General features: G+C 38.2%; 1 protein-coding gene across 2 annotated transcripts in view; it reads left to right on the forward strand.

Annotated features, from left to right (window-relative positions):
• LRBA (LPS responsive beige-like anchor protein) overlaps positions 1-20,504 on the forward strand; it is a 753,999-nt gene that overhangs the window by 68,324 nt on the left and 665,171 nt on the right. For both annotated transcript variants that reach the window (XM_032633582.1, XM_032633583.1), the window contains exons 3-4: positions 7,896-8,127; positions 8,342-8,442. In XM_032633582.1, coding sequence (XP_032489473.1) covers positions 7,896-8,127; positions 8,342-8,442 — 333 coding nt within the window. The remainder of the gene's footprint in view (positions 1-7,895; positions 8,128-8,341; positions 8,443-20,504) is intronic.

Genomic DNA, 20,504 nt, shown 5'->3' on the forward strand with positions numbered 1-20,504 from the left:
TTTGGAATTTTATGATTGTAGAAAATCTTGATAATCTTTGTTAATATATTAGTGTAAGGCCTCCAAGCCCAGACCAGTCTCACTGTGAGATTATGGTATAATTCTATTCTTTTTACTCTTCCTGGGGTATTTGTGATTGTAGTATACATTACAGAATGCTAAGGATTAAAAATTTCTGTTCACCTCTTCTAATTTCCTTGTATTCCGTGTCTTCTCCATCTGAATTCTACATTGTTGCCTCTAGTCAGTGGATTTTACTTTTCTCTTATCTTTGATATAAATGACTTGAGCTTGTTTTTTTAGATTTATTTTAAACGATAGTTTACTAAGACATACAGTAAAATTCACTCTTTTTAGATGTACGGTTTTATGAAGTTTGACACATGGATTTGCTTGGGTATCCAGTACCGTAATCAAGATATTGAAAATTTTATCATCCCAGAAAAGTCCCTTTATGTTTTTCTGTCGTTAATTCTGTCCCTCCTTCCTCAGCCCCTGGCAACCACTGATCTAACTTCTTTCCCTATACTTTTTTCTTTTCCAGAGCATCGTATAAATGGAATGATACAATATGCAGCTTTTATGTCTAGCTTCTTTGACTTAGTATTATGTTTTTGAGATTGATTCATATTGTTAATGGTATTGCTAATTTGTTCCTTATTCTTGCTGATTAGTATTCTGTTGTATGGTTGTACCACAATGTGTTTATCCATTTACTAGTTGATGGACATCTGAATTGTTTCCAGTTTTTGGTGATTATGAATAAAACTGCTGTAAACAGTCATGTACAGATCTTTATGTGGACAGATGCTTTCATGAAATGGGTTGAGCTTTTTCAGGGATCTTAATACTTCATTATTTTATTGTTGAAACTTTAGTGCCTACTTTATCTTTTGGAGAGAGATTAAGATACTAGAAGTAGGACTTCAGGTTTCTTGCTTATTGCACTGGGATGTAGTAAGAACTCAAATTTGTTTCTTTAATTTTTAAATTATGAAAATAATAAACAATATTTAAACCTAATGGTATATATACTAAGGATCCATTACATGTCAAACATAGTGCTAAGATTAAAAAGGATAAAAAGTATTTTTTGAAATGGTTCCTATTTTCTGGGATCATCATTTATACTCTTTGAGTGGAAAAGATTTATGGGAAATAATTGAAGAAGAAGTGGGGGACTTCCCTGGTGGTCCAGTGGTTAAGACTTCATCCAGTGCAGGGGGTGCAGGTTCGATCCCTGGTCCGGGAGCTAAGATCCCACATGGCCAAAAAACTAAAACATAAAAAACAAGCAACATTGTAACAAATTCAGTAAAGACCTTAAAAATGGTCCACATCAAAAAAATCTTTAAAAAAGGTGATTAAAATTTGTGATATGAAAAAATAATGTATGATACGATTGAAATATTAGGTTAAATCATATGAAATTGTTATAGTCAGAAACATTTGAATATTGGTAATATAATATGGGTCATCCAGGTTTATTGTAAGCTGAAAGGTCAGAATGGGTCTCAGAAGAGATAGGTCTTAAGAAAATGTTAAGATACGGTTCTTCAAACGATACAGGAAAGTGAGAAGCCAATTGTAGAGAATAGCAAATTTAACCTAATTTTCTGAAATGAGAAATTTCTTGTATTAGACTAAATATTCTGTAATTCCTAGGACTTGGATATAGTTTTTAAAAATCATAGTTTTAGAAGGGACAAGGGAGAATCAGAGTGAAGTGCTAAAAAGAAAATTTGTTTAATCCAACCCTTACTGTTGAAAGTATTTTATAATTCATATTGGATCCTAAAATAGCAGATTTGATTGCCAGTACCTAAAAATTAGGATCTATTTTAGACTCTTATATTTATGTGAAATTCTTTGGATGGGATATGTCATTTTACTAAGGGTCATAATTACTGTAATGCATAATGAACTTATTGCCTTTTCTTACATGTATTGCATCTAGTTCATAATTATTTCTACTTATATCTATAGCAGTGAGAGAAACACCTTGCTGTCTTTACTTACATAAATTAAAATTCCATCAGACAGAAATATTACTATCCAGGAAATTTCTGATCTGAAAGTAGACCTGACATTACCAAAATAAGTCTGATTATATTAGTGTAGTATCTGTAGTGTTAAATCTTGCCTAAGAATTGGGGCTTTTTGTGTTCAGATTCGGAGGATTCACAGTATTGATGACTATTAGAAAGGGCTCAGTTATTATAGATGAATATACCATCTTTCCTTCCTTTACTTTTGGACCTTTCTATTAAACAGATGTTTGTCCTTCTCGTATTATCCTCTATGTCTCTCAACCTCTCTTTCATATTGCCTCTCTCTCTTGCCTTCTGGGACTTTGCTTAGCTCTTTTAGTTCTCAGATTTTTTTTTTTTTTTTGGCTGCACCATGTGGCACATGGGATGTCAGTTGTCCAACCAGGGATCGAACCTGTGCCCCTGCAGTGGAAATGCAGAGTCTTAACCACTGGACTGCCAGGGAAGTCCCTCAACAATGTATTTTTTATTTTTGAAAAACTGAGAACAAATTACCGAACTATTTCTGAAAGGAAGGTGAAGTGCTGTCTCTATTAAATGAAAGTGCTGGGAGGAGGTAAGCTGAACACAGTTTCTAGGTCATGGTCTGGCTTTTTAAAGAGTTATATGAACCCTTACTGGGATATTTAGTAGGCAACATCAAAAATGAACCCTAGGGAATACAGAGGTGTATCAGTTTGCTACGGCTGCTGTAGCACAGTACCAAAAATTGGATGGCTGAGACAAAATATAGGAAATATCTAGTTAGGGGCATAAGCTGCAATTGTCCTCTGTCCAGTTTCTGCTATACTGTACTCCTACTACATCTTTGAGGAAAAATCTAGCAAGTTTCCAGGGAAAACATAGCTTTACTTTGAAGTATTAGAATTTTCTATGTATGATAGTCTTTCCAGTTTTATAAATCTTTTGAAGAGAAAATAATTATTTTTGGTCTATATTTTTTTCTTGGTTTTTTGAAAATACAGGTGACTTAGGTTTAATGACTAATTTCAGCTTAAAGCCTTTAATTAATGTAACCGTTGTGAAGAAAATAATCTTTGTGCCCAATTAAACTCCTAATACAAAACTTGTGAAGGTTTATTTAGATTCTTTCAATAATACACTTTAAAATTTCTATAATCTTGTACATTTAAACTATAACCTATAGAAAGCATGTTATGCCACCCTGAAGGTGGGTATATAAATTGTTTATGAGGTTCAGACCAAGACTAAAATATGTTGAAAGGGAGAGTTTTGAAAAATGTTCTGTATAGCAAAGGAGACCAAATCATGCTAAAATGCAGAAAAAGACTATACATCAGTTTCCAGGCTACATTATTCAAAAAAATACAACCATAAAAAAGGTAATAAGATTACATTTTCACATTTCATGGCTAGTAAAGTGCATTAGGCTGCTCAGATATTCATAATTTACTGTGACATTTGGGAAGATTACATTTTGTAGTGCGCAGCCATTACTACAGCTCACATAATAACTAGCCAGTGCCTAGACTTGGATTATGATCCCTGTCATTGGAAACAAATTTGTGTTTTGAAGGTTGATCAGTTTCAAATAACTATTAGAAAGGGTTAATGTGACATACTGTAGACCCTGTGCATGATTTTTAGGTATAATAGATATGCATATATATAGTATATCAAATATGCCACATATTTGTATGTACCGATTTCTGTCCTCAATTTTCTCCTTGAAAGGCATATTTTATAATATTTAAAGCAATGGAGAAATATTTGAAACACCTGTCTGGATACTGCTCTCACAGTATAAACTCAATTTAAAATCTGGTGAAATATTTGGAGGTTTTTTGGAAATTACTTTCAAAAATTAATTCTACAGCTTCTTGGAAGGGTGGTTACTGATGGTAATAAACACAGATCAAAATGAAAGATTGATGTAAGTAATATTAAGGGGAAGGTAAGGTAACTTAAGTTAGTTGCAACTAGGTTTTTTTTAAATAATAAATTTATTTATTTATTTACTTATTTATGGCTGCATTGGGTCTTTGTTGCTGTGCACCGGCTTTCTCTAGTTGTGGTGAGCGGGGGCTACTCTTTGTTGCAGTGTGCGGGCTTCTCAATGAGGTGGCTTCTCTTGTTGCGGGGCACAGGCTCTAGGCGCGCGGGCTTCAGTAGCTGCAGCACACGGGCTCAGTAGTTGTGGCACACGGGCTCTAGAGCGCAGGCTCAGTAGTTGTGGTGCACGGGCTTAGTTGCTCCGCGGTATGTAGGATCTTCCTGGACCAGGGCTTGAACCCGTGTTCCCTGCATTGGCAGGTGGATTCTTAACCACTGTGCCACCAGGGAAGTCCTGCAACTAGGTTTTTGACCTATTCAGATCTGTGTGGAGGATGTCCAAAAGTGTATGTATACTACAAACTCTGCCCTGGCCCTTGTTCCCCAGATGCTCAGTTACCTCTTCAGAGGCAATCACTATTTAGTTTCTTGTGTATTGTTCTTAGGGATATGTCTGTATGTATATGTTTTACACTCAAATTGTAGCCCACTATCATGCTTTTTTCCACTTCAGTTTTCTCAACTAAACAATGTATTTTAGAGATCTTTTTCTGTCAAATGGAGCTCCCTCATTTTTCAGTGGCTGCATCATATTCCATTATATGGTTAAACACAACTTTACTTTATAATGTGTTTTTTTGGGGGAGGTATTGTTTCTTCTATTTTCTATTAAAATGCTAAAATGAAGTTCTTGTATGTAAATATATCTGTGGAATAAATTGCTAGTTGTTAAGGTCGTCATTTGTGCTTGCTTCTATTTAGCATAATTCTTTTGAGCTTGATTCATATTGTTAACTGTAGTCAGTAGTTTCATTACCAAATAATTTTGTCATTTATAGTAATTTTTCAATTTTTCAGATATATATTATATCATCTGAAAATAATTGGAATTTAAATCCTCTGTTCTGATATCTATACATGTTGCTGCCTTTTGACCAAATGTGACTTCTGTATCCCCAGAATAATATCAAGTGATAGTAATGATAGTGCATCCTAGTCTTATTTCTGACTTTCAGGAGAATCATTCCAATTTTCCTATGTGGACATAATACTGGCTTTTTTTGGTGTATTTTATTATTAAAGAAAGTCTTTTAAAATTAATAAATGTAGAAAGTTTGATGGAAATATAAAACCACCATTTAGCTATGCCACAGTATTTACAATTGCAGGTAAGATCCATCGATGGATGCTAAAAAGTACGATGAGAAACAAGATATTTGTATAGTCTCAAAGTATTCTTTACAAGAATGCTTAATAATTTAAAAATGAAAGATAGTAACTTTAAAATGGAAAAAATTTGACAGACACTTCCTTAAGCAGGTGATCAAAGCTAACCTCACCAATAGCGAGACATACTGACTTCAGGTACCATCCAAAATGATACACCGAGAAGGACACACATCACTTCTGGGGTATTTTTTACCAAAAATGCATAGCCTGAATTTAAACATGAAGAAATGTTCAGATTGGAAGACAGTCTATAAAATAACTGGCAAATATACTTAAAAAGTGTCAAATTCATGAATGTCAAAGAATGCCTGTGCCACTGTGTCGGTTTGGAGAAGACTAAGGGGATGCTGATCCTTGATCAGAAAAAGGACATTAGTGTGACAAGTGTCTATTTGAGTAAGATCTGTAGTATTGTACCTGGTTTTAATGACTGTATTATGATGATGTAATATATTCACATTAGGGGAAGCTGGTTAAAGGGTATACAGGAACTGTATATTTTGCAATTTTTTTTTTTTCGGGTACGCGGGCCTCTCACTGTTGTGGCCTCTCCCGTTGTGGAGCACAGGCTCCGGACGCGCAGGCTCAGCAGCCATGGCTCATGGGCCTAGCCGCTCTGCGGTGTGTGGGATCTTCCCGGACCGGGGCACGAACCCGTGTCCCCTGCATTGGCAGGTGGGCTCTCAACCACTGAGCCACCAGGGAAGCCCTATTTTGCAATTTTTGAATGTCTGAATTATTTCAGAATAAAAAGTTAAAGACAAAACAAGCAAAAAATAGTCACAAATAATCAAAAAAATATCTCTATTACACTTCTTATGTAGCTTACAGAATTTTGGGGAGCACTTGGGGAACCAAGCACGTATACTTCATAGCCAGGACCATGTAGCTAGGAGAATTGGCCCAATCACACCAAGGGACTCTTTTAGCAGAAACCCATCTGTCATCACCTTATGCTGCATGTTACTGATTATGCAAAGAATTGTACACTAAAATCTCTGCCAGAGCTTTCCTAGAAATCCCAAAAGCCTTTATGACTGTGCTTGCTAGGAATTCTTATCTCCCTGCATGCAGATACTGCCTCCTGTTTTTCATTTTTCCATTTTTTCTTTCTCATGCCAGTGTGTATCTTTGACAGAACCTGGGACGCATATCAGTCCCTGGCTGCAAGGAGTTTTAATTGATTTCCTAGTTCTGTACCATCTTTGCTTTTCTGAAGTAAACTCTACGTGGTCATGTCTATTATTCTTTTTTTTTTAAAAATTTGTTTGGTTGTGCCTGGTCTTAGTTGTGGGAGATGGGCTCCTTAGTTACGGCTCATGGGCTCCTTTAGTTGCGGCTGGCAGGCCCCTTAGTTGCGGCTCATGGGCTCCTTAGTTGCGGCTTGCCGGCTCCTTACTTGTGGCAGATGGGCTCCTTAGTTGTGGCAGGTAGCCTCCTTAGTTGTGGCATGTGAACTCTTAGTTGCAGCATGCATGTAGGATCTAGTTCCCTGACCAGGGATCGAACCTGGGTCCCCTGCATTGGGAGCACGGAATCCTAACTGCTGCGTCACCAAGGTAGTCCCTATTCTTTTATGAGCTGTTGGATTTTGTTTTGTACAATTCACTTTCTCCTAATTCTTGCCTACCTTTTAGGTTTAGGAAAGCATAATGAAAAATGAAGGTGTATTCAGAAGGACAGGAGTGTAGGTGAATCATGTATGTAACTGTTCTGACAGAGATCTTTAAAAAACTCTAGTTAAAAAAGATAGGCCTGCAAAGGTAATTCTAAAAGTATTTTAATTCCTTTAAACAATTGGGGTTTGTTAAAATTAAAAAACTTTCCCTCTGTGAGGATGCTATTGGTGAGATGGCAGGGTAGAAATAGGTCAGTACAGCTTTCTCTGGGTGGATTTTGTGATAGCAATATCAATGAAAATAAATTTTCTTGATTACTGACTTTGAGTGTGTGACTAAGTTTGAGTTATCCTGATTATTGACAGGGGGGATCAAAGTGGATAGGTGTAATAAACCAAGAATTTGACAAGTAAAGTTACATGTTTTGTGTCCACTCTAAGCCTCTTTCAGCTTTTCATTTTTGCTGTGAGCTCATACATGTGTAAGTAGCAAAGGACATTTAGGTTGCTGTGAGTAGCTCACAGATTACCTAATTCATAAATGAACCACTGAATTAGAAGCAATTATAGAGCTAAGTTAGATCTTTATTAGTATCAGGGCAGTGGTAGTGATTTACCTAAACATCCTCCATTTGTTGAAAATACTTCCATTTTTATATTCTAAGTCTCACTTGACTGTGCTATCATAACTTGAAGATTTCTTTAGAAGCTTTATTTTTTTAGAGCTGTGTGTGTGTGTGTGTGTGTGTGTGTGTGTGTGTGTGTGTGTATGTATTAAAGATCGTTTTATTGTTGTAGGGGGTAGAGAAGAATGTGTATGGGAGCACTGAATCCTAATCACTAGACTACCAGGGAAGAGAAGAATGTATATGGATAGTTACTGTGAATCTAAAGCTTAGGAGTGTACTCTAGTTATATTGAAGAAGTACTAATGCTTTTAATGTTTTCTTTTTTTCCCCCCTCCTTCCCCCTGCCCCTGGAAGTTGGTAGGAGGGCAGTTTGATTTAGAAATGAATTTCATTATTCAAGAAGGTGAGAGTATCATCTGCATGGTGGACCTATTAGAGAAATGTGATGTTACTTGCCAAGCAGAAATCTGGAGCATGTTTACAGCCATTCTGAAGAAAAGCATACGAAATCTTCAGGTCTGCACTGAAGTAGGCCTTGTTGAGAAAGTGCTTGGGAAAATTGAAAAAGTTGACAGTATGATAGCAGGTATGACTTTCCATAATACAATGGTTGTGAAGAAATGAAGTTTGATTCTTAAGTACTCTATTTTTCTTATTTAATAATATTTATTAAAATAAATATTGAGTAACATGTACCTGGAACTTCAGTGTCCAAACTGTTAAGTAAGCACCATATATTTTAATCTTTCAAGAAATATAAGTAGCTTTATTATTTTATTTTTTGCTTTCTTTGTTTCCAGATCTTTTAGTTGACATGTTGGGAGTGCTGGCTAGCTACAATTTGACAGTTCGAGAACTAAAGCTGTTCTTCAGTAAACTTCAAGGAGATAAAGGACAATGGGTAAGCTTAAATACTCTTTGATATTTGAAACTGTTCCCCTCCCCAAACATATTAGTAGCTTTTAAGAAATTGATATTGTTGCACAGGGGGTAAATGGCAAATTGAGGGGGAGAGATCAGTTAGAATAGCATTTAGCCCCCTACAGCTACTTTTTTGTTTTTTTACATCTTTATTGGAGTATAATTGCTTTACAATGGTGTGTTAGTTTCTGCTTTATAACAAAGTAAATTATTTATACATATACATATGTTCCCATATCTCCTCCCTCTTGCGTCTCCGTCCCTCCCACCCTCCCTATCCTACTGATCCAGGTGGTCACAAAGCACCGAGCTGATCTCCCTGTGCTATGCGGCTGCTTCCCACTAGCTATCTATTTTACGTTTGGTAGTGTATATATGTCCATGCCACTCTCTCACTTTGTCACAGCTTACCCTTCCGCCTCCCCATATCCTCAAGTCCATTCTCTAGTAGGTCTGTGTCTTTATTCCCGTCTTACCCCTAGGTTCTTCATGACATTTTTTTTCTTAAATTCCATATATATGTGTTAGCATACGGTATTTATCTTTCTGACTTACTTCACTCTGTATGACAGACTCTAGGTCCATCCATCTCACTACAGATAACTCAATTTCGTTTCTTTTTATGGCTGAGTAATATTCCATTGTATATATGTGCCACATCTTCTTTATCCATTCATCTGATGATGGACACTTAGGTTGTTTCCTTCTCCGGGCTATTATAAATAGAGCTGCAATGAACATTTTGGTACATGACTCTTTTGAATTATGGTTTCCCCAGGGTATATGCCCAGTAGTGGGATTGCTGGGTCATATGGTAGTTCTATTTGTAGTTTTTAAAGGAACCTCCATACTGTTCTCCATAGTGGCTGTACCAAGTCACATTCCCACCAGCAGTGCAAGAGTGTTCCCTTTTCTCGACACTCTCTCCAGCATTTATTGTGTGTAGACTTTTTGATGATGGCTGTTCTGACTGGTGTGAGGTGATACCTCATTGTAGTTTTGATTTGCGTTTCTCTAATGATTAATGATGTTGAGCATTCTTTCACGTGTTTGTTGGCAATCTGTACATCTTCTGTGGAGAAATGTCTATTTAGGTCTTCTGCCCATTTTTGGATTGTGTTGTATGTTTTTTTGTTATTGAGCTGCATGAGCTGCTTATAAATTTTGGAGATTAATCCTTTGTCAGTTGCTTCATTTACAAATATTTTCTCCCATTCTGAGGATTGTCTTTTGGTCTTGTTTATGGTTTCCTTTGCTGTGCAAAAGCTTTGAAGTTTCATTAGGTCCCATTTGTTTACTTTTGTTTTTAGTTCCATATCTCTAGGAGGTGGGTCAAAAAGGATCTTGCTGTGATTTATGTCATAGAGTGTTCTGCCTATGTTTACCTCTAAGAGTTTTATAGTTTCTGGCCTTACATTTAGGTCTTTAATCCATTTGAGCTTATTTTTATGTATGGTGTTAGGGAGTGTTCTAATCTCATACTTTTAAATGTACCTGTCCAGTATTCCCAGCACCATTTATTGAAGAGGCTGTCCTTTCTCCACTGTACAGTCCTGCCTACTTTATCAAAGATAAGGTGACCGTATGTGCATGGGTTTATCTCTGGCTTTGTATCCTGTTCCATTGATCTATGTTTCTGTTTTTGTGCCAGTACCATACTGTCTTGATTACTGTAGCTTTGTAGTTTAGTCTGAAGTCAGGGAGCCTGATTCCTCCAGCTCCATTTTTTGTTCTCAAGATTGTTATGGCTATTTGGGGTCTTTTGTGTTTCCATACAAATTGTGAAATTTTTTGTTCTAGTTCTGTGAAAAATGCCAGTGGTAGCTTGATAGGGATTGCATTGAATCTGTAGATTGCTTTGGGTAGTAGAGTCATTTTCACAATGTTGATTCTTGCAATCCAAGAACATGGTATATCCCTCCATCTATTTGTATCACCTTTAATTTCTTTCATCAGTGTCCTATAATTTTCTGCATACAGGTCTTTTGTCTCCTTAGGTAGGTTTATTCCTAGATATTTTATTCTTTTTGTTGCGATGGTAAATGGGAGTGTTTTCTTGATTTCACTTTCAGATTTTTCATCATTAGTCTATAGGAATGCAAGAGATTTCTGTGCATTAATTTTGTATCCTGCTACTTTCCAAAATTCACTGATTAGCTCTAGTAGTTTTCTGGTAGCATCCTTAGGATTCTCTTTGTATAATATCATGTCATCTGCAAACAGTGACAGCTTTACTTCCTCTTTTCCAATTTGAATTCCTTTTATTTCCTTTTCTTCTCTGATTGCTGTGGCTAAAATTTCCAAAACTATGTTGAATACTAGTGGTGAGAGTGGGCAACCTTGTCTTGTTCCTGATCTTAGTGGAAATGCTTTCAGTTTTTCACCATTGAGGACGATGTTGGCTGTGGGTTTGTCATATATGGCCTTTTTTATGTTGAAGAAAGTTCCCTCTATGCCTACTTTCTGCAGAGTTTTTATCATGAATGGGTGTTGAATTTTGTTGAAAGCTTTCTCTGCATCTATTGAAATGATCATGTGGTTTTTCTCCTTCAGTTTGTTAATATGGTGTATTACATTGATTGGTTTGCCTATATTGCAGAATCCTTGCATTCCTGGAATAAACCCCACTTGATCATGTTGTATGATCCTTTTAATGTGCTGTTGGATTCTGTTTGCTAGTATTTTGTTGAGGACTTTTGCATCTGTGTTCATCAGTGATATTGGTGTGTAGTTTTCTTTCTTTGTGACATCTTTGTTTGGTTTTGGTATCAGGGTGATGGTGGCCTCGTAGAATGAGTTTGGGGGTGTACCTCCCTCTGCTACATTTTGGAAGAGTTTGAGAAGGATAGGTGTTAGCTCTTCTATAAATGTTTGATAGAATTCACCTGTGAAGCCATCTGGTCCTGGGCTTTTGTTTTTTGGAAGATTTTTCACCACAGTTTCAATTTCAGTGCTTGTGTTTGGTCTGTTCATATTTTCTATTTCTTCCTGATTGAGGCTTGGCATGTTGTGCATTTCTAAGAATTTGTCCATTTATTCCAGGTTGTCCATTTTATTGGCATAGAGTTGCTTGTAGTAATCTCTCATGATCTTCCGTATTTCTACAGTGTCAGTTGTTACTTCCGCTTTTTCATTTCTAATTATATTGATTTGAGTCTTCTCCCTTTTTTTCTTGATGAGTCTGCCTAATGGTTTATCAATTTTGTTTATCTTCTCAAAGAACCAGCTTTGAGTTTTATTGATCTTTGCTATCGTTTCTTTCATTTCTTTTTCATTTATTTCTGATCTCATCTTTATGATTTCTTTCCTTCTGCTAACTTTGGATGTTTTTTGTTCTTCTTTCTCTAATTGCTTTACGTGTAAGGTTAGGCTGTTTATTCGAGATGTTTCCTCTTTCTTAAGGTAGGATTGTATTGCTATAAACTTCCCTCTTAGAACTGCTTTTGCTGCATCCCATAGGTTTTGGGTCATCGTGTGTCCATTGTCACTTGTTTCTAGGTATTTTTTGATTTCCTCTTTGATTTCTTCAGTGATCACTTTGTTATTAAATAGTGTATTGTTTAGCCTCCATGTGTTTGTATTTTTTACAGATCTTTTCCTGTAATTGATACCTAGTGTCATAGCGTTGTGGTCGGAAAAGATACTTGATACAATTTCAGTTTTCTTAAATTTACCAAGACTTGATTTGTGACCCAAGATATGATCTATCCTGGAGAATGTTCCATGAGCACTTGAGAAAAATGTGTATTCTGTTGTTTTTGGATGGAGTGTCCTATAAATATCAATTAAGTCCATCTTGTTTAATGTATCATTTAAAGCTTGTGTTTCCTTATTTATTTTCATTTTGGATGATCTGTCCATTGGTGAAAGTGGAGTGGTAAAGGCCCCTACTATGAATGTGTTACTGTCGATTTCCCCTTTTCTGGCTGTTAGCATTTGCCTGATGTATTGAGGTGCTCCTATGTTGGGTGCATAAATATTTACAGTTGTTATATCTTCTTCATGGATTGATCCCTTGATCATTATGTAGTGTCCTTCTTTGTCTTTTGTAATAGTCTTTATTTTAAAATCTATCTTGTCTGATATGAGAATTGCTACTCCAGCTTTCTTTTGGTTTCTACTTGCATGGAATATCATTTTCCATCCCCTTACTTTCAGTCTGTATGTGTCTCTAGGTCTGAAGTGGGTCTCTTGTAGACAGCATATATATGGGTCTTGTTTTTGTATCCATTCAGCCAGTCTGTGTCTTTTGGTGGGAGCATTTAATCCGTTTACATTTAAGGTAATTATCGATATGTATGTTCCTATTCCCGTTTTCTTAATTGTTTTGGTTTTGTTATTGTAGGTCTTTTCCTTCTCCTGTGTTTCTTGCCTAGAGAAGTTCCTTTCGCAGTTGTTGTAGAGCTGGTTTGGTGGTGCTGAACTTTCTCAGCTTTTGCTTGTCTGTAAAGGTTTTAATTTCTCCATCAAATCTGAATGAGATCTTTGCTGGGTAGAGTAATATTGGCTGTAGGTTTTTCTCCTTCATCACTTTAAATATGTCCTGCCAGTCCCTTCTGGCTTGCAGAGTTTCTGCTGAAAGATCAACTGTTAACCTTATGGGGATTCCGTTGTGTGTTGTTGTTTTTCCCTTGCTGCTTTTAATATGTTTTCTTTGTATTTAATTTTTGACAGTTTGATTAATATGTGTCTTGGCATGTTTCTCCTTGGATTTATCCTGTATGGGACTCTCTGTGCTTCCTGGACTTGATTAACTATTTCCTTTCCCATATTAGGGAAGTTTTCAACTATAATCCCTTCAAATATTTTCTCAGTCCCTTTCTTTTTCTCGTCTTCTTCTGGAACCCCTATAATTCAAACGTTGGTTTGTTTAATGTTGTGCCAGAGGTCTCTGAGACTGTCCTCAGTTCTTTTCATTCTTTTTTGTTTATTCTGCTCTGCAGTAGTTATTTCCACTATTTTATCTTCCAGGTCACTTTTCCGTTCTTCTGCCTCAGTTATTCTGCTATTGATCCCATCTAGAGTATTTTTAATTTCAATTATTGTGTTATTCATTGTTGCTTGTTTCACCTTTAGTTCTTGTAGGTCCTTGTTAAATGTTTCTTGCATTTTCTCTATTCGATTTCCTAGATTTTGGATCATCTTTACTTTCATTATTCTGTATTCTTTTTCAGGTAGACTGCCTATTTCCTCTTCATTTGTTAGGTCTGGTGGGGTTTTGTTTTCTTTATCTTTATCTGCTGTTTGTTTTTCTCTCTTCTCATTTTTCTTATCTTACTTTGTTTGGGGTCTCCTTTCTGCAGGCTGCAGGTTCGTAGTTCCCATTGTTTTTGGTGTCTGTCCCTAGTGGCTAAAGTTGGTTCAGTGGGTTGTGTAGGTTTCCTGGTGGAGGGGACTAGTGCCTGTGTCCTGGTGGATGAGGCTGGATCTTGTCTTTCTTGTGGGCAGGTCCACGTCTGGTGGTGTGTTTTGGGGTGTCTGTGGACTTATTATGATTTTAGGCAGCCTCTCTGCTAATGGGTGGTGTTGTGTTCCTGTCTTGCTAGTTGTTTGGCATAGGGTGTCCAGCACTGTAGCTTGCTGGTCGTTGAGGGGAGCTGGGTCTTAGCGTTGAGATGGAGATCTCTGGGAGATTTTCACTGTTTGATATTATGTGGAGCTGGGAGGTCTCTTGTTGACCTGTGTCCTGAAGTTGTTTCTCCCACCTCAGAGGCACAGCACTGACTCCTGGCTGCAGCACCAAGAGCCTTTCATCCACACAGCTCAGAATAAAAGGGAGAAAAGGTAGAAGGAAAGAAAAAGAAAGAAAGAAAGAGGATAAAATAAAATAAAGTAAGATAAAAGTTATTAAAATAAAAAGTAATTATTAAGAAAAAGAAATTTTTTACAAGAAAAAAAAAACGGACACAAAGAACCCTAGGAGAAATGGTGAAAGCAGAGGTAGAAAGACAAAATCTCACAAAGAAGCATACACATACACACTCACAAAAAGAGGAAAAGGGGAAAAAATAATAAATCTTTCTCTCAAAGTCCACCTCCTCAAGTTGGGATGATTCGTTGTCTATTCAGGTATTCCACAGATTCAGGTACATCAAGTTGACTGTGTAGCTTTAATCCACTGCTCCTGAGGCTGCTGGGAGAGATTTCCCTTTCTCTTTTTTGTTCTCACAGCTCCCAGGGGCTCAGCTTTGGATTTGGCCCCACCTCTGCGTGTAGGTCGCTGGAGGGCGTCTGTTCCTTGCTCAGACAGGACGGGGTTAAAGGAGCCGCTGATTCGGTGGCTCTGGCTCACTCAGGCCGGGGAGAGGGAGGGGTGCGGATGCGGGGGCGGGCCTCCGGCGGCAGAGGCCAGCGGGTTGTTTCACCAGCCTGAGGTGCGCCGTGCGTTCTCCCGGGCGAGTTGACCCTGGATCCTGGGACCCTGGCAGTGGCGGGCTGCACAGGCTCCCCAGAAGGGAGGTGTGGAGAGTGACCTGTGCTCGCACACAGGCTTCTTGGTGGCGGCAGCAGCAGCCTTAGCGTCTCATGCCCGTCTCTGGGGTCCGCGCTTTTAGCCGCGGCTCATGTCCGTCTCTGGAGGTCCTTTAAACAGCGTTCTTAATCCCCTCTCCTCACGCACCAGGAAACAAAGAGAGAAGAAAACGTCTCTTGCCTCTTCGGCAGCTCCAGACTTTTCCCTGGACTCCCTCCCAGCTAGCCGTGGTGCACTAACCCCCTGCAGGCTGTGTTCCCGCCGCCAACCCCAGTCCTCTCCCTGCGCTCCGACCGAAGCCCGAGCCTGAGCTCCCAGCCCCCGCCCGCCCCGGCGGGTGAGCAGAGAAGCCTCTCGGGCTGGTGAGTGCTGGTCAGCACCGATTCTTTGTGCGGGAATCTCTCCGCTTTGCCCTCCGCACCCCTGTTGCTGTGTTCTGCTACGCGGCTCCGAAGCTTACCCCCCTCCGCCAACTGCAGTCTCCGCCCGCGAAGGGGCTTCCTAGTGTGTGGAAACCTTTCCTCCTTCACATCTCCCTCCCACTGGTGCAGGTCCCGTCCCTGTTCTGTTGTCTCTGTTTATTCTTTTTTCTTTTGCTCTACCCAGGTACGTGGGGGGGGTTCTTGTCTTTTGGGAGGTCTGAGGTCTTCTGCCAGTGTTCAGTAGGTGTTCTGTAGGAGTTGTTCCACATGTAGATGTATTTCTGGTGTATCTGTGGGGAGGAAGGTGATCTCCGCGTCTTACTCTTCCGCCATCTTCCTTCTTCCCCCCACTCTACAGCTACTTTTGCCATCACCTGACACAGGTGTGGACGAAGAGAACTGGGTGTTCCAGGCAGGTTGGTAATTTGGTCCTTCCTCAAATGTTTTAAATAATTTTTATTTTTTAAAAATTTCAACATTTTAAAATTCAACATAAAAATTCAACATTAAGTTAGAGGGAAAGGGTAAGGACAGAGAAATAAAAATGTTGGGTAGCAGCATCTAGCTTCTCTTTGTATCAGTCTGAGTAGTTTAAACTTGAATAACCCACCCACTGAACAAAAGCGCTGTGCTAATTGGCTCCGCCCTCTTTAGATGCAATTTCCTGGTACTTTGCAGTGGGTGGTAGTGGTCAACTGATTTTGAACTCCAGGTGCCTTATCAAACTGTTTCTTCCTACTCTTTAGTTACTTATGCCTTAGAGGAATACTCGTAAATATTTTCTCCGTTTTTGTTGCATTTCTAGGCTTATTTTAGAGCTGTTTAGAAATCATTGCCTGCAGCAACTACTCAGCCAGCTGATCCTTAATCTGCCTCTGTTTAAGTATATGTAAATTTGTGCTCTGCAATTGTACACTCTAATTTATTGTATTAAAATGATTGTACTCTTTAGTTTCTTTGTATTGAACTCTGGTTCTCTGCCTGCTTTTTTTTTTTTTTTTTTTTGCGGTACGCGGGCCTCTCACTGTTGTGGCCTCTCCCGTTGCGGAGCACAGGCTCCGGACGCGCAGGCTCAGTGGCCATGGCTCACAGGCCCAGCCGCTCCGCGGCATGTGGGATATTCCGGGACCGGGGCACGAACCCGTGTCCTCTGCATCAGCAGGTGGACTCTCAACCACTGTGCCACCAGGGAAGCCCTCTCTGCCTGCTTTTAAGGTTTGCAGTGATTTTATTATGTTTTTGGTGTGGTTTACCTTGTATTTATCCTTATTAGGGGTTCTTGCATCTGTGGGCTTATAATTTTCATCAAATTTGGGAACATTTTGATAATTATTTTTTCAAATATCATTTTTTTGTCCCTCTCCCCCTCCTTCTGGGACTCCAGTTACATGTTTTTTAACCTTCTTGGTAGTGCCCCTTGGGTCACTGAGATCTGTTCACATTTGTGTTAGTCTTTTCTCTTTGTGCTTCATTTTATTTTATTGATTTTTAAATAAATAAATTTATTTATTTATTTATTGGCTGCATTGGGTCTTGGTTGCTGCGCCTGGGCTTTCTCTAGTTGGCGGTGAGTGGGAGCTATTCTTTGTTGCGGTGCACAGGCTTCTCATTGCAGTGGCTTCTCTTGTTGTGGAGCACAGGCTTTAGGCATGTTGGGTTTCAGTAGTTGTGGCTCATGGGCTTAGTTGCTCCATAGCATGTGGGATCTTCCTGGACAAGGGTTCGAACCCATGTCCCCTGCATTGGCAGGTGGATTCTTAACCACTGTGCCACCAGGGAAGTCCCTGTGCTTCATTTTAGATTGCTTTTATTGCTATATTTTTAAGGCAGTTGATCTTTTCTTCTGTAATGTGTTAACAGCCATTAAAATTTTCAGATTTCAGATACTTTTAATCTCTGTCAATTCTATTTGGTTCTTTTTAATGTCTTTCATTTGTTCCCTCATTCTTGTTTTCCTTTAAATCATTGAGAATATGCAACATATTAATAGTTGCTTTAATGTTCTCATCCACTAATTCTGTCATCTCTGTCATTTTCTAGGTCAGTTTTTTGCTCACTCATTCTGCTTTTACTTGTAGGTCATATTTCCCTGTTTTTTTGTGTGTGTTTGTTTTTTTTTTTGTGGTACACGGTCCTATCACTGTCGTGGCCTCTCCCGTTGCGGAGCACAGGCTCCGGACGATGCGCAGGCTCAGTGGCCATGGCTCACAGGCCCAGCCGCTCCGCGGCGTGTGGGATCTTCCCAGATCGGGGCACGAACTCGCGTCCCCTGCATTGGCATGTGGACTCTCAACCACTGCACCACTAGGGAAGCCCTATTTTCCTGTTTTATACTAGTGATTTTAGACACAGTGATGTTAGTCATAGTGAGTTATTCCCTGTTGAGTGTTGGATTCTGTCATAGTTCTTTTAAGATTGTTAGACTGTTTTTGCAGGCAGGTAAGTTGCTTGTGGATTAACTTTATCCTTTCAGGCTAGTTTAAAAGTTTTTTTGGTCAGCCAATCTAGGCTGTTACCCCAGGGCTTATTATTATTAGGGCATCCTTATTCTGGCCTGACTTTTCTAGGGTCTTTGTGAATGATCTTAAGTCTCAGACATGAGGCAAGCAAGACTGTGGTCTCTGCATAGTGCCTAGTAGGGTCTCAGCAATTCCTGGCTCTATATTTGCTCTGGGAATTCTTTGACTGATGGCTGTCAAAATCTTGGCTACCCCGCCTTGTTGAGTTTTAAGGTAGAAATGAACAGTTTGGTATTATGCCAAAGGGTCAGTGCAGATTTCTGGAATTTCTTCTCTGCATAGGTCCTTCCTCTGTAGTACTCTGCCCTGAAGTTTCTGTCCACCTCAGACTACCCATCCTCGAATTTCTGCCTCATCAGCTCAATGAGAATTTCAAGTTCTGTTTGGTTTTCTTCTCCCTGTGCAATGATATGTGATAAGGAAGTTGACTGCAGGTAGAAAGTCTGGGTAATCTCATGCCTCATTTTGTTTCCCTTTCTCAAGGATCACAGTCTTGAGCTAGTGTGAAAACAGTTTTAGTTTCATACATTTTGTCCAGTTTTCAAGTTGATTATGGTGAGTTCGAAAGTATAGGTCCTGTTACTGTGTCATGTCCAGAAGAAGAAGTATACTGGTTTGATTTTGGTTTTGATTTATATTCAAATAATTTATGTATTCTGAATATGTAATTAAAACATTTTTTGTTATATTGGTGAATATAGAAAACTATAAGAAAATAGGAAAGGATATGAACAGATATCTATTTACAGAGAGAGAAATCCCATAATCAAATAAACACTAAATCACTAATAATTAGAGATGTTCAAATGAAAGCAGTATTGATATGTCACCTTACGTCATTTGTATTAAGAATTATAGAGTTGGATAATAGCAAGTATAATTGGAGAGATAGAGTTATTTTAAAGCTGTGTGCTACTGGTTGGAATGAACACCAATGGAGCCATCCTCAAGAGTAATCTAGTACTAGTTAGTCACTTAAATTATACCCATATCCAATGAATTAGTAGTTTGCTCCTGAGTGCATGTTCCAAGAAATTCTCACATAGTTCTGTAAGGAAATATGTATGAGGATGTTCACTGAAGCATTATTTTTGATGGCAGTGAATTGTCAACATGTGTTTATCTTTAGGAGAATAGATAGGTAAAATGTATTGGATGCATAGAATAGATTATTATATAGCAGTTAGAAATAATGAACAGAGTAATAAGAATGGATACCAAAAAGCAGGAAGAAAGTAAGAAATAGAATGATATATCTAACCCAACATCATTTAAATTTTAAGTATAGGCACACAGAAACACATTTTTAAAGGAACACATATAAAAAGATTAAGCATGTTAATGTAGCTGCTTATGGGAGGGAAAAAAATAATGAACTATTAATAAAACAAGAGCAGGGCCTTGCTCAGAGCTTATGTAGCTTTTGCTATCATATCAGTGCAGTGAAAAATCCCTGTATCTAAATCTGTGTCTGCTTTTTTGATTATTACTTTAGCACATATTTTTATATGTGGAAATAGTATATCAATGGGTGAACATTTTTAAAGACTCTTGAATTATTTTCTGAAAGGCTTTCTTAGTATACAGTCCCCTAGCAGTATCTGTGGATTAAGTGCTTGTCTTAATGTATGCTTTTTGATTGGTTTATAGAAAAGAAAATTTTGAGGATTGATTTCTCTAGAAATGCTACAGTTATATTTTTATTTTTGACTGCGTATTATTTTTGGTGATTTCATTTTAGAATTTATTTTAAAAAATCATTGTGATTGTAATAACTTGTTATTACACTTTTATAATTGAACAGTGTGGTTAATTGAAAATTTCTTGATCACTTACGAATGAAGCTTTCCACTTAACATTTAGGTAAAAGGTTGCCAAACTCTTTTAGATAGTTATTAATGATAATTTAGAGCAGCTACCAGATAAGATGAAGGCAAGCCAATGATTTCACTTGTAGTTTGACACTGTTTTGAACTTTTAACTTTTAAGAGGAATGTACTACACTTTCTAAACTGATTGAAATGATAAGGTGTATTTGATTGTCCTTTGCTTTTCCTAAATGTAAATGTGCCTTTTCGTTTTAGCTGTTGGTTGTTTAATGTATTAGAGGAGACTTGTGGGTCAAAGAGGCATTAATCAAATAAATGTAATGTTACAACTTTTATACATGCTGTATAGTAGAGATATTTTGTAGAATGAAATGTGATAGGGAGATTTGATCCATTCTCAGAGGTCAGGGAAGACTGCCCTGAGAAGTGATCATTAAGATGAACTTCAATGGATGGGTAAGATTTATTTAGTTAAGGTGGAGGAGGCTGGGGAGGGGGGAATAGGCCTAGTGAGAACATTTTAAGCAGAAGGAATAGCTTGTGCTCAGGCCCTATTATGGGAAGAAGACAGAGAAGGCATTGTAGATAGAGTGCAGAGAGAGGCAAAAGAGGTTAAGGAGATATGTAAACTATCTTGTGGGCCATGTTAGGGATTTTGGTCTTTATTTTAAAGACAGTGGGAAGCTATAGGAGAGATAGAATAATGTAACAGTGAAAGTGTAGTAATTAAAAGCATGGACTCTGGAGTCAGACTGAATTCTTATCCTATCCTTGTCACTTACTACCTGTATGACCTTGGA

Source organism: Phocoena sinus, chromosome 5 (assembly GCF_008692025.1).
Source record: "Phocoena sinus isolate mPhoSin1 chromosome 5, mPhoSin1.pri, whole genome shotgun sequence".
Classification (NCBI taxonomy): domain Eukaryota; kingdom Metazoa; phylum Chordata; class Mammalia; order Artiodactyla; family Phocoenidae; genus Phocoena; species Phocoena sinus.